The following is a 15,606-nucleotide window of genomic DNA, read 5'->3' as shown; positions in this document are numbered from 1 at the left end:
AAAAGGAGAAGTTACAACAGACACCACAGAAATACAAAGCATCCTAACAGACTACTACAAGCAACTCTATGCCAATAAAATGGACAACCTGGAAGAAATGGACAAATTCTTAGACAGGTATAACCTTCCAAGACTGAACCAGAAGAAAACAGAAAATATGAACAGACCAATCACAAGTAATGAAATTGAAACTGTGATTAAAAATCTTCCAACAAACAAAAGTCCAGGACCAGATGGCTTCACAGATGAATTCTATCAAACATTTAGAGAAGAGCTAACACCTATCCTTCTCAAACTCTTCCAAAAAATTACAGAGGAAGGAACACTCCAAACTCATTCTATGAGGCCACCATCACCCTGATACCAAAACCAGACAAAGATACTACAAAAAAAGAAAATTACAGACCAATATCACTGATGAATATAGATGCAAAAATCCTCAACAAAATACTAGCAAACAGAATCCAACAACACATTAAAAGGATCATACACCATGATCAAGTGGGATTTATCCCAGGGATGCAAGGATTCTTCAATATATGCAAATCAATCAATGTGATACACCATATTAACAAACTGAAGAATAAAAACCATATGATCACCTCAATAGATGCAGAAAAAGCTTTTGACAAAATTCAACACCCATTTATGATAAAAACTCTCCAAGAAGTGGGCAAAGAAGGAACCTACCTCAACATAATAAAGGCCATATATGACAAACCCACAGCCAACATCATTCTCAATGGTGAAAAACTGAAAGCATTTCCTCTAAGATCAGGAATGAGACAAGGATGTCCACCGTCACCACTATTATTCAACATAGATTTGGAAGTCCTAGCCACAGCAATCAGAGAAGAAAAAGAAATAAAAGAAATACAAATTGGAAAAGAAGAAGTAAAACTGTCAGTGTTTGCAGATTACATGATACTATACACAGAGAATCCTAAAAATGCCACCAGAAAACTACTAGAGCTAATCAATGAATTTGGTAAAGTTGCAGGATACAAAAATTAATGCACAGAAATCTCTTGCATTCCTATACAACAATGATGAAAAATCTGAAAGGGAAATTATGGAAACACTCCCATTTACCACTGCAACAAAAAGAATAAAATATCTAGGAATAAATCTACCTAGGGACACAAAAGACCTGTATGCAGAAAACTATAAGACACTGATGAAAGAAATTAAAGATGATACAAACAGATGGAGAGATATACCATGTTCTTGGATTGGAAAAATCAATATTGTGAAAATGACTATATTACCCAAAGCAATCTACAGATTCAATGCAATCCATATCAAATTACCAATGGCATTTTTTACGGAACTAGAACAAATCATCTCAAAATTTGTATGGAGACACAAAAGACCCCGAATAGCCAAAGCAGTCTTGAGGGGAAAAAACGGAGCTGGAGGAATGAGACTCCCTGACTTCAGACTATACTACAAAGCTACAGTAATCCAGACAATATGGTACTGGCACAAAATCAGAAACATAGATCAATGGAACAAGATAGACAGCCCAGAGATAAACCCACGCACGTATGGTCAACTAATCCACGACAAAGGAGGCAAAGATATACAGTGGAGAAAAGACAGCCTCTTCAATAAGTGGTGCTGGGAAAACTGGACAGCTACATGTTAAAAGAATGAAATTAGAACACTCCCTAACACCATACACAAAAATAAACTCAAAATGGATTCGAGACCTAAATCTAAGACCAGACACTATAAAACTCTTAGAGGAAAACATAGGAAGAACACTCTTTGACATAAATCACAGCAAGATCTTTTTTGATCCACCTCCTAGAGTAATGGAAATAAAAACAAAAATAAACAAATGGGACCTAATGAAACTTAAAAGCTTTTGCACAGCAAAGGAAACCATAAACAAGACGAAAAGACAACCCTCAGAATGGGAGAAAATATTCGCAAACGCATCAACGGACAAAGGATTAATCTCCAAAATATATAAACAGCTCATGCAGCTCAATATTAAAGAAATAAACAACCCAATCAAACAATGGGCAGAAGACCTAAACAGACATTTCTCCAAAGAAGACATACAGATGGCCAAGAAGCACATGAAAAGCTGCTCAACATCACTAATTATTAGAGAAATGCAAATCAAAACTACAATGAGGTATCACCTCACACCAGTTAGAATGGGCATCATCAGAAAATCTACAAACAACAAATGCTGGAGAGGGCGTGGAGAAAAGGAACCCTCTTGCACTGTTGGTGGGAATGTAAATTGATACAGCCACTATGGAGAACAGTATGGAGGTTCCTTAAAAAACTAAAAATAGAATTACCATGTGATCCAGCAGTCCCACTACCCAGAGAGAACCATAATTCAAAAAGACACATGCACCCCAATGTTCACTGCAGTCCTATTTACAATAGGCAGGTCATGGAAGCAACCTAAATGCCCATCGACAGAGGAATGGATAAAGAAGATGTGGTACATATATACAATGGAATATTACTCAGCCATAAAAAGGAATGAAATTAGGTCATTTGTTGAGACGTGGATGGATTCAGAGACTGTCATACAGAGTGAAGTAAGTCAGAAAGAGAAAAACAAATATCGTATATTAACGCATGTATGTGGAACCTAGAAAAATGGTACAGATGAACCTGTTTGCGGGGCAGAAGTTGAGACACAGATATAGAGAACAAACGTATGGACACCAAGGGGGAAAGCCGCAGGGGGGTGGGAAAAAAAGAAAATTCAAACTACCTCCTCATCCTCCTCTAAGTGAACGTGGACTACTATTTAAGATTCAAAATTATTTCCTATTTAATTTTGTCATTTTTTATCCTTAATTATCAGAATTGTGATGATATTTAATACAATTTTGAAATTCAAAGAATGCAAAGCTCCACTTTACTTAAGATTTCTGTGTGTGTGTATTAAGAAATATATACACCTCTGAGGTTACTGACAGTGCAGAATGGCCTTCAAAATGCAAAGACTGCATAGGTTTTTGATTCAAAGTTTTTAAAAAAATCTCTTTCATGTCAAAACCAGGGTCCTCTGAAAAGCCCACTAAAAGTATAATAAGCAACAAACATCACGGGCTTAAAGTGAGTGGGTTACAAAGAGGTAGTCTTGCCTTGTCATCTCTCCCTCTTGCTCTACAATCCTTGTCCCTACTTGTAGAGGGTTTTTCACTCTTTGATATAGGATGTGCTCGGCCTACAGGTCCCCGGGCTCCTCCTCCTGGCATTTCTTTCCTCAGAGGTCTTACTTCTCGATTGGGACGCCTTATCTGAGGTGGAGCTCTGACAAAAAATAAATACATAAAATTAAAATTAATCAAAGGCAAAAGTATTTCAGTACTACATTAGTCAATAAAACTATTAAATCAATAAGCACACAAGGTCAATTTTTCCCCCTTTTGCCAATTCATGGCTACAACTATTAGGTCAGTTTTTAAAGTGCTTTTCTGTAAAGTATACTGGTTGATACAAACATTAAATACATATAAATGACACATACAGCAGCAATTATTTTGTCAAAAATAACACTCACCAATAGAGGGCAATACAGACTATTCCTATCTAATAATCTTAATAGTGTTAACAGAAAATCAATTCCTTTGTTCATTACTGTCCTAAGCCAAATAAGTAACTTTAAAAAAAAATTATTAAAAGCTGAAAGGACAAAAATTCAAAATATATTTATTTGCATAGCTTACTAGTTTATCCTTTACAACCAAAATGATTTTCTCTGCTTCCATGTTGGAAAAACCATTTCATTCATCAAATTGCAAACAGCAGGGTTTAATGAAATCTTCTTAATTTATGTGCAAAGTTTATGTGTAAAAATATTACTCATGCTTTGAGGGTGTCAAAAATCAGAGGATCATGCAAATTATACAGGCCCCCAAATGGGAGTCAAGAATTTTGATAACTATATGTGGCAAAGGATGTTAATTCTATTTATGGTGGTGATCATTTCACAATATACGCAAATATTGAAACATTATGTTGTACACCTGAAACTAATGTAATACATGTCAATTATACAGCAATTTTAAAAAAGAATTTTGATAAAGTACATAAATATAATTATGCTTACAAAGTGGCATATTTTGTCTAATGTAATGTGAAACATGTCTTCTTCAAATAGTGAAATTATGGGGCTTCTCAGAACAGTATTTATTTGCCTCTCTCTGGGTGTTGGGGGAGACTCCATCACTTTGTGTCTACGCTTTTAGTTCTTCCTCCCTGAACTGCCTCTGCCTCTGTTTTCCTACCTTTACTGTCTTTACAGCTCTGCCTGTATTTGCAGCCCTTCACATCCCATATGTGTGTTCCTTTTCCACCCATGTGCCAAAATCTATTCTTATCCCTTTTCCAGCTTCATGCTTTTAATTCATCTAACTCATCACGGAGTTTCTCTTCCTGGTATCAGAAAAAGTCTCACATGTGTATTACTCAATGAACTCAGGAAAACAGGAAAATGGATGAAAAGCCAGGAAGGTTGAAAGCTCAAGGTAAAAATAGTTAACATACTGCAGCATCTTCAGACTACTGGAATTAGACCGCTACATGAAAGCGCTGAGGATGAGAGGGGCTGGTGAAAAGTGTATGTCTTTCTACTAGGTTACCATACACTGACATCTGAATCCTTGGAGTCCAATCCAGTTAAACAGTTATTTACTGAACACCCACACCTGTTAGGAGGTATATACCCTCTACTGTGCTAGGCCCTAGGAGGAGACAAAGATGAATAAGCAATCTTGTGGGGAAAAAATCCACAGGAAAGGAACTTGAAAATCGTGTATAGTGAAATAGTTATAAGGCATTCTCAAATTTAAAGGTATTATTATGTTTTTGGTTCTAGCGCATTATTAGTGTTTTAAGTATTCTGTCAATACGGTAAAAATGTAATGAGACTGGTAAAGACTAAAAAACTAAAAATGTTATGTTGCTCTATTCCTAGTATTTCACTGCAACCATTGTTTTTTGAACGAATTTCTGTTTTGTTTTGGGGTTTTTTTTGCGGTATGCGGGCCTCTCACTGCTGTGGCCTGTCCCACTGCGGAGCACAGGCTCCGGACGCACGGGCCCAGCCGCTCCGCGGCATGTGGAATCTTCCCGGACCAGGGCACGAACCCGCGTCCCCTGCATAGGCAAGCGGACTCTCAACCACTGCGCCACCAGGGAAGCCCTCTGTTTGGTTTTGATGAAGAGGTGTAAAGTAGTAGAGCAGAACTTTACTGTTTTATATATATATATCTGTGTATGTATAATGTCTTTCCTGAATTGGATTCCTGGCCAAAGACAATAAAAAGCGACTGACAATCTCTTCCACACAGAACACACGTCAAGTCTGCCCTTCTGCTAGCAGCTGCGCCCGCTATTTAAATAGTCTGTCATTGTTTGTGGTCCTGCTTTCTGGAGGCACAGCCAGCCCGAAGCTCTTGCTCACACAGCAAGCCCATCCTTTACAGCTGCGTGCCAGGCTGCTCGGTGGCCTCGCTGAGGAGGGGTGAACTGCAGGGACTCTGGAAACATTTCTTCTGCCTCCTCAGCTTGTGCTTTCCCACCTCAGCTTGCTATTTAGCGGTCACTGAGGAGTCCTGCTTGCAGTCCACATTGCACACACAGCCAGTTCAGTAAAGCTGCGCTGCGAGAATTATGTCAAAGCTCGTTCACAGGCTGCACTCCAGGTGTTTGCTGCTGCTGACCTTGTCCTGCCACTCAGTATTCTGACGGGCTCATAAACGGTCTGAAGGAAACTGCTCAAGAGGCCAGATGTGGCATTTGTGGCAAGTCCCACGCCTCACAGGAAGTGTGCCTGTGCTTTGCAGGTCTTCAGTTCCATCTCACCGCAGTTTGATAGTACATTCGAAACAGACTGTCAGCTTCCCAAAGGACACCCTTGACTCTGTTCTGTACTTCTTCCTCCATTAGGGCATCACTGCCCAATGGCATGCTTCAATTTAAGGACTCAGTGACAGCTTCCAGGCTGTAAAAAATAAGTCTCAGGGCTTCTTTTACTGGTCTCTTTTTAAAAAGACACTTTATTAGTAGGGTTGCACAGCATCGTCAGCCTCTGCCCCAATGGTCAAACACAGGCTGACACCTGCTAGCTTACAGCATTTCAAATACAGAGAATAACTGGAAATCTGCAGATAAAAGAGTAGCATGTCTACACTGAGCTCAGTTCTCCTACTGGAGGATATTTCCCCACAGGAATGGGAAGAAAGATGCCTTACCCTGTCATATGCAAATAAGCCTGACTTCCTCCAAAAGCCAATATTCCCTTTCTAAGCAATATTAAATATCAATATTATATGTAAATGTTCTTACAGCACTGCTTGTAATAGTAAACACCTGGAAACAACCCAAAGGTCCAGTATCAGAACAGATGCATAAATTATTATACATTCACATAATGGGATACTATATTCACGTGAACATGAATTACAGCCACATGCAATAATAATAGATCAATCTCAGGACCACAATGTTGAGTGAAAAAGTAAGTTCAAAGAACACATACAGTATGATTCTAAGCAAAACAAGATACTGTGTGGAGATTAAAATGTATGTGCTAAAAGTATAAAGAAAGGCAAAGGAATGATAAACCCCAAATCCAGGACAGTGGCTAACTCTGAAAGAGGAGGGGAGGGAACAGGATGCAGAGGAGCTCATAGGGGGCCTTCAAGGTAACGCTAATGTTCTTTATCTTAAACTCCATGGTGGGTACATAGATCCTACTGTATTATAACTCCTTATTCCTTACATAAATTTTATTATTCATATTAGTTACTTGGTAGTTAATAAACTTTAAATATGATGAATATAACAATAGCACTAATTAAATTATTTGAGCACCTAAGAATAATTTCATTATAGGGTTGCTACAAAGTTTTTGGCATGTTCTAGAAACACACATGTGGTAGTGATGTGGGCTCAGAGTACACATCCTCAGTTGAACCTACTGTATTACTGCCTGGCAAATCTCCATAAAAGACTGGGCAACAGAAACAGAACTGTCTGTCAGACAGCACCACGCATCCAGGGTTCCAGAAGTCAAAGGGGAAGAGACCTCTTCTGAAGATGCCTTCATTCCACACCATATTTAGAAACAGGGTCAAAGATACTATCACAATTTTCTCCAATTGCTATACAGGCACCTTCTTAAAATTCCCATCTATTCAGCTCTTTCTATTTCTTCCAGCTTTCTGTTTCATGATTATTCTAAATTATTTGGTTATATCTGTTTGTTCATACATTGTTAGAATTCTAGTATAAGAAAAAGAAATTTGGAACAGGTCCTATATATGCCCAAGAACATAAATCAAATTACTGAAACTTCTGGAAAAGGAAGAAAAATAATCTTACTTTGCTATGACATTAATCTATATGAATTAAACAGGAAAACATACCTCTCCATAGCTAATGAAAAAAAACACGAGTTCCAAGTAGGTCATACTGATATTTTTACTATAAGGACTTGGGGTCAATATATGAGACTTTGAGTCCAAGAGAAATTACTTGGTAAGAAATCAGGAGGCAAGAAAGCAAAGCTTAAACAGAAATTAGAGGACTTATTTGAAATTAACGATTAAGAATTTTTTTTTAATATTTATTTGGCTGCCTCAGGTCTTAGTTGCGGCACGTGGGATCTTCATTGCCGCATCTTTTTAGTTGCAGCATGCAGGATCTTTAGTTGTGGCATGCGGGATCAAGTTCCCAGACCAGAGATTGAACCCGGGCCCCTTGCATTGGGAGTGCAGTGTCTTAGCTACTGGCCTGCCAGGGAAGTCCAATGATTAAGAATTTTAATGTCCACTCTCATTAAATATATGACTGCTATTTTTTCAAATCAGAAAATATATGTTTATCTAATAAGGACAGGAACTACACTGGCTGTTGACATAAAAACGTTGCAAACACGATTCCTCCCTTCACAGAGAAACAGCATGGTGATCCGGAGTTAGCATTAGATTTAGAATCCTAAACCCTGGGTGCCTTCCTACTCCCAGGTCCACCAATTACTGATTATATGAGTGTATCACGTAACATTTACAAGCCTCATATTCTTCCTCTGTAAATGGGGATGATTAATACTTAACAGAACTTTTTAAATCTATTTTTCATTGAGGTATACCATATATTCAGTAAAATGTACATATATTAGGTATACAGCTCAATAAATTTTGGTACTGTATAACCACTAGTAGAACAAAGAGCATTTCCCAATACCCCAGAAAGTTTTTCCATGGCCCCTGTTAGTAAATATCAGCTGGTAAAGGTAACCACTATTTTGACCTTTCTATCATAGATTAGGTTTGCCTGTTCTAGTTTCATAAAATGGAATCCTATAGTACATACTCTTTCAACATTACCTGTGAAATTCGTCCATGTTCCTGTATATAGCCGTTTATCTTTCTTCACTGCTGTGGAGTATTCTATTGCATAAATATACAACTTATCAATTCTATGAATGGACACCTGAGCTGTTTTCTGTTTATTATTAAAGCCTCTATGAATATGGGAATTATCCTCATGGTAAACAGAAGCATTCATTTCTTTGGGATCTGTACCCAGGAGCAGAATAGCTGCATCATAAAGTGTATGTAAGATTAGATTTAGTAAATATAGCCAACGGTATTCCAGAGTAGTGATGCCATTCTACACTCCCAACAGCCATGTACGAGAGTGCCAGTTGTCCCACCCTAGTCATTCTGGGGGTGGGGTGGGGTGTAATGGTGTCTCATTGTGGTTCTACCTTGCCTTTCTTGAATGGCTACAGATGTTAAACACTTTTTCAACAAGATGCTTATTAGCCATGTGAATATCTTCTTTTGTATAGTATCTGTTCCAGTCTTTAGTCCATTTTTTTTCAACTGGGTTGCCTGACTTTTTCTTATTGATTTATTGATCGTTGTTCTTTATATATTCTGGATACAAGTCCTTTGTCATACATATGCTTTGCAAACATCTTCTACCAGTATATGGCTGTCCTTTTTTTTTTACTTTCTACCAGTATATGGCTTGTCTTAATGGTGCATCTTTTGATGAAAAGAAGTTCATAATTTTAGAATTCTGACTTACTGATCTTTTATCTTTAATGCTTTATTGTCCAGTTTAATAAATCTTTGCTATCCCAAGAAGATGATAATATCCCTTCCATGTTTTCTTCTGGAAGTTTTATTTTATTACCTTTTTACATTTTAGGTGGTGATCTATTTCAAATTAGTTTTTCTATATGATGTGAGGTAAGGGGTTAAGATTTTCCTCACCACATGGACATTCAATTAACCCAGAAGCATTTACTGACAAGACCCACCTTTCCCTACTGAAGTGCAGTGGTGCCTCTTCATAAATCACGTGACTCCATAGAACTTAACCTTTAATAAGTTCCAGTTCTAAAAAGAACTTTAGAAATTTTAGTTATTTGCTATCAGAAAATTATAAACAAATATTTTAGTATGATATATTCCAGAGTCAGTTCAAAATATTAATTTTTCAACAAATATCTGAACTTTTGATGAATGCAAGATACTACACTACGTAATAGAAAAGGCTTTTTTGTATACTGGATTAAGTCTTCCCTCACTATCTAACAAGCAAATCAATCACACTCAGAAACACATGGAGTACTATAAGCCATGCTGATACGAGTTGTTTTATATCCTCAAAGGTACTTTTTGTGCAAAAATATCTCTTCAAAGGTTTACTTTGACTTTTTAAATATTCAATTTATTAAAGTTAAAACTGCAAAAATTCAGTTAGTCCTTAAAGCTTTTAGATTCACTTACAAATCTTTTTTTATGTACAAGAGTAGCAGATTTTAGAAGTCACTTTTAAGAGGTTTTTGAATAATGCTTGATGCCGTTTACAAACCTGGCTAATTAAATGCCACTAAAATTTTTAACATACGTTTATAAATGTAATATATTTTATTTCCTTCTTAGTTCTTCAATTGTCTTACTTAACAAAGCATAACTTACATATAAATACTTTCATAAACTTAGTAAGTTAAACTTATAAATGAGGTAAGCCTAATTTCTCCTAAATGTTCCCCAAAAGTACTTAACATAAATTTTCATGTAAAATCACAGATCTAAATTATTCCATAATACACTTAAAATTGGAATTGCATGCTTATCACCCTCATTAGCCATATTGTCTTAAATTACAAGTACATAAAAATAATAAATAAATATGTACATATCCCTTAACACAAAATACTACTATTACAGTTTTGAGGCTCTTAGACATGTCTACTCTTAATTCTAAATGTCACTGGAGTTGAAAGATGCTTACCCACTACAGAAGACAATTATCCAAGTTAACCAAGGTAATATTTAGCCAAAAATTTCAGCTGGTATGAGATCTGGAGCTGCAGACATACTTCTCACACCAAATATTATACAGTCCCATTTAATATCACGGGGGCTGCCCTCTTAGCATTTTGATGTTACCCACAACTAGGTATTTCAGCAAGAACAGGGGCGAGATTCTTGTCAGAGACTCTGATGGGACATACTGATCCTTATTTAAAGTTGCTAAGCCAGTCATTTTATCACTTCTAAGGTAGGGGAAGGGGACGATAACATTACTAACTATTTCGTCTAATGGTAGGATGCCACTACTCCCAGGCAGGTTGATTATTTAATTTTACCTTGCTCTGCTTTGGATCTAAAGATAGGCCCGTGCCTTTTCCATTTAACTCTAAAGACCTCTGAACTTGAAAAACTTAAAATATTTAATTTATCTTATGTCTAACTCTAAAGACCTTAAAACTAGATGGACAATGGCACTCTTTCAGAGTATCGGGACTACACAACTTTTACAGATTATATTAAAATACTATCAGTTGAACTTTAAATATCTCATAGTTCTTTGTCTAGTTTATAGTCAAGTTCTGCAAATATTCTACTGATTTTCAAAACACTGGAATACAAAAAAATATGATATAGTCTATGCATTCAAGAAGCTTATAGTTTAGCTAAAAATATATACATATTTTATGTATTATATTGGACATCCCTTTCTATCCACATATAAATCCTGCAACTAAAGCCTTGCTGAAGACGAGTTCCCAACTAAACTATAAATAAAAGTCCTCAAAAACAACAAACTGGAGGATAAGACCCTCAAGAACTTATGATAAATATATAGATACAGTTTATCTCTAATGAACTGAATTTTCTATCTTTCAGTTTTCTTTTCTGTAACATTAAAAAAAATTTCTGGATAAAATGTAACAAATATCCTGTTTATATATAGGTGATCTTACCAGAAGATAAGAGAAATACCTAACAGTCAAAAAATAAACAAAATACAGCTGACGGCATGGCAGTCCTTGAGGGTTTCCAGGTCTCAGCCACCTAAGGGTTTGAGATTTAATGAGCACAAAGTGAGGCCTGCGACAAGGCCTGAGGCCTACAAATGTCAAAGCTGAACTGAGACTGGCAAGTGAAGCCAGGACTCTCAAAGGGCAGACTTTAAACACGCACATGGAAGAAACAAGTACGTCTGTCCATCTGAGCCTATGTTCTATATGTGTGGAGTAAGGTACAAGTCTCCCCTAGAAACAGTAACCAGGGCCTGCACTCGTGTGACTTGGGATTTAGTTTTATACTCCCTTAAGTGAAGAAATTTACCTAAAAGTGGTCCAGGCAGGTGACATCCTGAAGGCACCTGGCTGAACCCAACACAGACCCTCTGAGGAGTGACATCCCCCTAAACAAGCCACATATTAGAATGATTCAAACCTTGAAGGGACACTCTCAACTTTACCACAAACAAGAGCCATCAGAAATAACCAAAAAGACAAGGCTCCAAATAACTTCTGATAATAGAACTATCAGTTATGAACTACAAAAATGAATGTTTAAAATGGTTAAAAGCATAAAAAAGAATTTGAAACAAAAGAAACACAAGTCTTAAGTAGTGTTAAATAAAAATAAATCCATATTCAGATAACCTGTAGTGAAACTATGTAACACCAAGACAAAAAATAAAATCATAAAAACAATGAGAGAGAAAAGAGACGTTATCTACAAACGACAATTAGACTGCTCATGCAAACCAGAAGGCACAATCCTCCTATCGCTAGCGTCATCTGCAAAGCAGAGAGAGAGTGGGGCTGGATATAAGGAGCTGCAGTGAATACAGAACGAGCAGAGGGACAGCACTAGGGAACAACAAGAGGAGGAGATAAGAGAAGAAGGGGCCACAGTTAGGAAAAAAAAAAAAAAAAAGAGGAAGGAAAAAAGAATAGTACAGTGTAACAGAAGCCAAAAGAAGAAAGATGGTAAATACTATCAACTGTTACAAAAGTTAAACACCTTAACTCTTGAGAATTTGGCATATTCCATTTTAAATTAGGAAGCTGTCTTCAAGAAGTCAGTCCCATACTGCAATGAATAGAGATCCAGGATTTCTACTCATTAAGGAAAGAGAAGCAGTGAACGGCAACACAGGGAAAGTACACATCACAGCAGTTTGCCAGAGGAAAGAAGAAGGGAGAAAACAGTGGTAAAGTGCAGCAAGGCAAATATTTCTTTCAAGAAAAACAAAACTGATGCGTTATGATTTCATTCTGACTTACCACTATCTTGTTCCCATTCCTTAGTTTATCTCTAATGAATTAAAATTTCTATCTTTCAGTTGTCTTTTCTGTAACATAAAAAAAAAAAACGATAGAAATACCAAGTTTTTAGGCACTCATTGTAATAAATACCTAGGATTCCAAAATAAGATTTCAAATGAATGACTACTGAGTTCTGCAAAATAAGACAAAATAAGACAAAATAAGACAAAATAAGACAAAGCTTCCTAGAAAACTTACATAAAAGAAATAAAATAGCCAAATGGAATGGACATCCCCTCTTGGGACACTTTAGGTGAGAATTTAAACCCTGGAAAACACCTGCACCCCACCCTCACTCTCAGATGATCTTGCTTGCTTTTCTTCCCTCATCGAAATAATCAGGAGAGAACCTCCACAAGCGCTCACCTCCACATCTGCCCACTTCTCTGCGTCCACAGCCTTTATAACTAACTGCCTTCCCTCCAGCTACTCTGAATCAGCTATCCTGCACCCGCCCCACCTGTACACTGGATTCTGCCTCCTCCTGTCTCCTCAGGGACATTGCTCCAGTAGCGCCTCTTTCTCCCAGGCATCGTCAATCTTCCCCTTTCTGCTGCAGCATTCTCATCAGCACACAAAAGTCTCGGAAACAACAACAAATTTTGATTCCACTTCCCCAACTACCACTCAGTTTCTATGCTCCCCTTTTCAACAAGACTCGCTGAAAGAACTGCACGCATTCATTGTTTTCAATTCCTCTCTTCCCATTCTCTGAACCCACTCCATTATTCTCCACCGTTCCACCAAAACCACTCATCATGGTCACCGGTGAGCTCCATGTTGCTAAATCCAATCCAATTCTCAATCCTTATCTTACTTAACCTACATGCAACATTTGATAAAGTTGCTTAGAATCTTTAAGCTTCAACTTCTTCTGAAAAAAAAATAGGGATGATATTAATAGTACCTATTTTAGAGGGGGGTTGTGAAGACCAAGAAGAAAACCATGTAGAGAGTTTATTAGCATAGTACCTGGTTCACAGTTCAAAATTCCTCACTAAATGTCAGTGACTGTGGTTAATCAGCACTGCTACCTAATTCTTCCCATAGTCTAAATACAGAGTCCAGCCCACACTCCAGAAACAGAATTCTGGAAGAGAATATGACTCCAGAGTGTTTACAAACGAGTATAATCTCAACCTGCCAATCGTACTCAGCAATAACCTACTCCCCCACGTGAAGAATGACCTTAAAATTTCTTTCTTAAAATTCCATACTTGCTGATGATCCCTAAGTAACTGCTACTAACCCCAATCTCTCTTAAACTCTGGTTCTCACTTCCAATTCCTATCCAACAGCTTCATCTAGATATTTAATTACCTGCTCCAATTCTCTCATTCTCTTATATCATTAATCGCCAAGTCCAGTCCATTCTACCTCAGTAATGGCTCTCACACCCATTTTACAAGACTGTAAGCTCAGGAAGGCAGGGACTGTATCTGCTTCTGCATCCCACCGTATCCCCACCATAGTACTGGCACCCAGCATAGTACTTGGTATACAATAGGTGCCAGTATCCTAGGTTAAGCTTTCCACAACGTCTGGATTATTTTTCTGATTGTTTCTGGAGGCCAAGGTCTGTGCTGGTTTTTTTTTTTATTACCTTTATACTTTCCACAGGGCCAAAAATAAAGTTGAGTATATGATGAATGCTCATAAAATATACTTTGGATAGAGCAATAATAGTGTTTTTCTTCCTAAGACTTTAAAACAATTTTACAAAACAATCTCATCATGATGTACATTTTACAGAGGTGAAAAGTGAGGCACAGCGAAGTGAAATTAACTTGGAGGACCACTCAATTAGTGGTGGAACTGATACAAAAGCTTGCTCTCCTACCTCCCAATCCCAGGAAAATTTCCCAGAGCCTGGGTGAGATACCAGTAAGGATGAGAGGGCAGTTTACTGTCTATCGGTACTTGACCTTGGCCTTAACTGATCTTTTCCCGGTGCAAACTGGGATTTAATATGCGAGCAGTTACTTAATCTATTAGGGTACCCAAAGAGAACATAAAGCAACAATTTTAATACCAAGTCAACAAGAATTTCTTCTTTGCTGAAATGCTACAGAATAGCACACATTTGATAAAAAATCAATCATCCTATCTGTATACAGGAACACTCTATGGCGTTTCCCTTGGTTCCAGATGAAATAATGTTAGAGAGCCTAGCAGAGTTCTCTTTTTCAAGCTGTATGGGATAAGCCAAATGATTGTTTTCAGGCTTGTGTATCCTGTTGCTACTGCCATATCTCTCAAAAGATGTAACTTTAAAAGACCTAACACATTTATTTTTTAAGTTAAATAAAGAATACTTTATTGAATATAATCTATGTCAAATACTGTTCCAATACAGAAAATCTTAGTTTCATGGCCTCAGGTCTCACCAGCAGAGATCATTTTTAAATGGCCCCATTAAAGAGAATGTGCTTAATAAATTTACATGGAAAATATTATAAAATAATTTAATTAATACAAGATACCTTTTAACTTAGGATACTAAGAATGATCTGGAGGCTTCATCTCTTTGGAGTTTAATTCTCATATTGCCAGAACCTCCCATTATAATCCTACTTTTGTAGCTCAATTTCCTCATACTTAAGGCAATAAATCTAATTCACTTTAAAAGGTTGTTCTGATTTATCCAAGCAGCTGCTGGTAAACAGGATCATGATTAAACCCAGAGGACACGTGACATATAAGGTATAACTTCGAACAATGTGGAAAACCACCAGTGGTAATGGACATTACCTCACCGTACCGTAACAGGGAGAGAGGAGAAGTTTTGTGTTAAAGTCCATGAGGTGAAAAGGCAGACCCACAAGCAGGGCTACCAAACTAGTGGCTAACAATAAACCCAACAGATGCGTCCCGGAAACATTTTGTACAAGGCAAGGTAAATTATACTTTCCGACTGGCCTACACTACAATTTCTGTGTGGTATTCTCAAAGAGAAATTTTTTTAATTACAT

General features: G+C 37.2%; 1 protein-coding gene across 7 annotated transcripts in view; it reads right to left on the bottom strand.

Annotated features, from left to right (window-relative positions):
* The window catches only part of KATNAL1 (katanin catalytic subunit A1 like 1), a 77,959-nt gene that overhangs the window by 39,148 nt on the left and 23,205 nt on the right, over nt 1-15,606 (bottom strand). For 6 of the 7 annotated variants that reach the window (XM_029210437.1, XM_029210435.1, XM_029210434.1 and 3 more), the window contains exon 4: nt 3,123-3,291. In XM_029210437.1, the coding sequence (XP_029066270.1) occupies nt 3,123-3,291 (169 nt within the window). Of the gene's footprint in view, nt 1-3,122; nt 3,292-9,319; nt 9,329-15,606 lie in introns of those variants that run through there. The other variant, XM_029210440.1, reaches the window with a different exon arrangement.

This window comes from Monodon monoceros, unplaced genomic scaffold (genome assembly GCF_005190385.1).
Source record: "Monodon monoceros isolate NGI ecotype Baffin Bay Population unplaced genomic scaffold, NGI_Narwhal_1 Super_Scaffold_8, whole genome shotgun sequence".
Classification (NCBI taxonomy): Eukaryota; Metazoa; Chordata; class Mammalia; order Artiodactyla; family Monodontidae; genus Monodon; species Monodon monoceros.
Note: the sequence above shows the minus strand (reverse complement) of the source record. Positions and strands in the feature narration are given on the sequence as shown.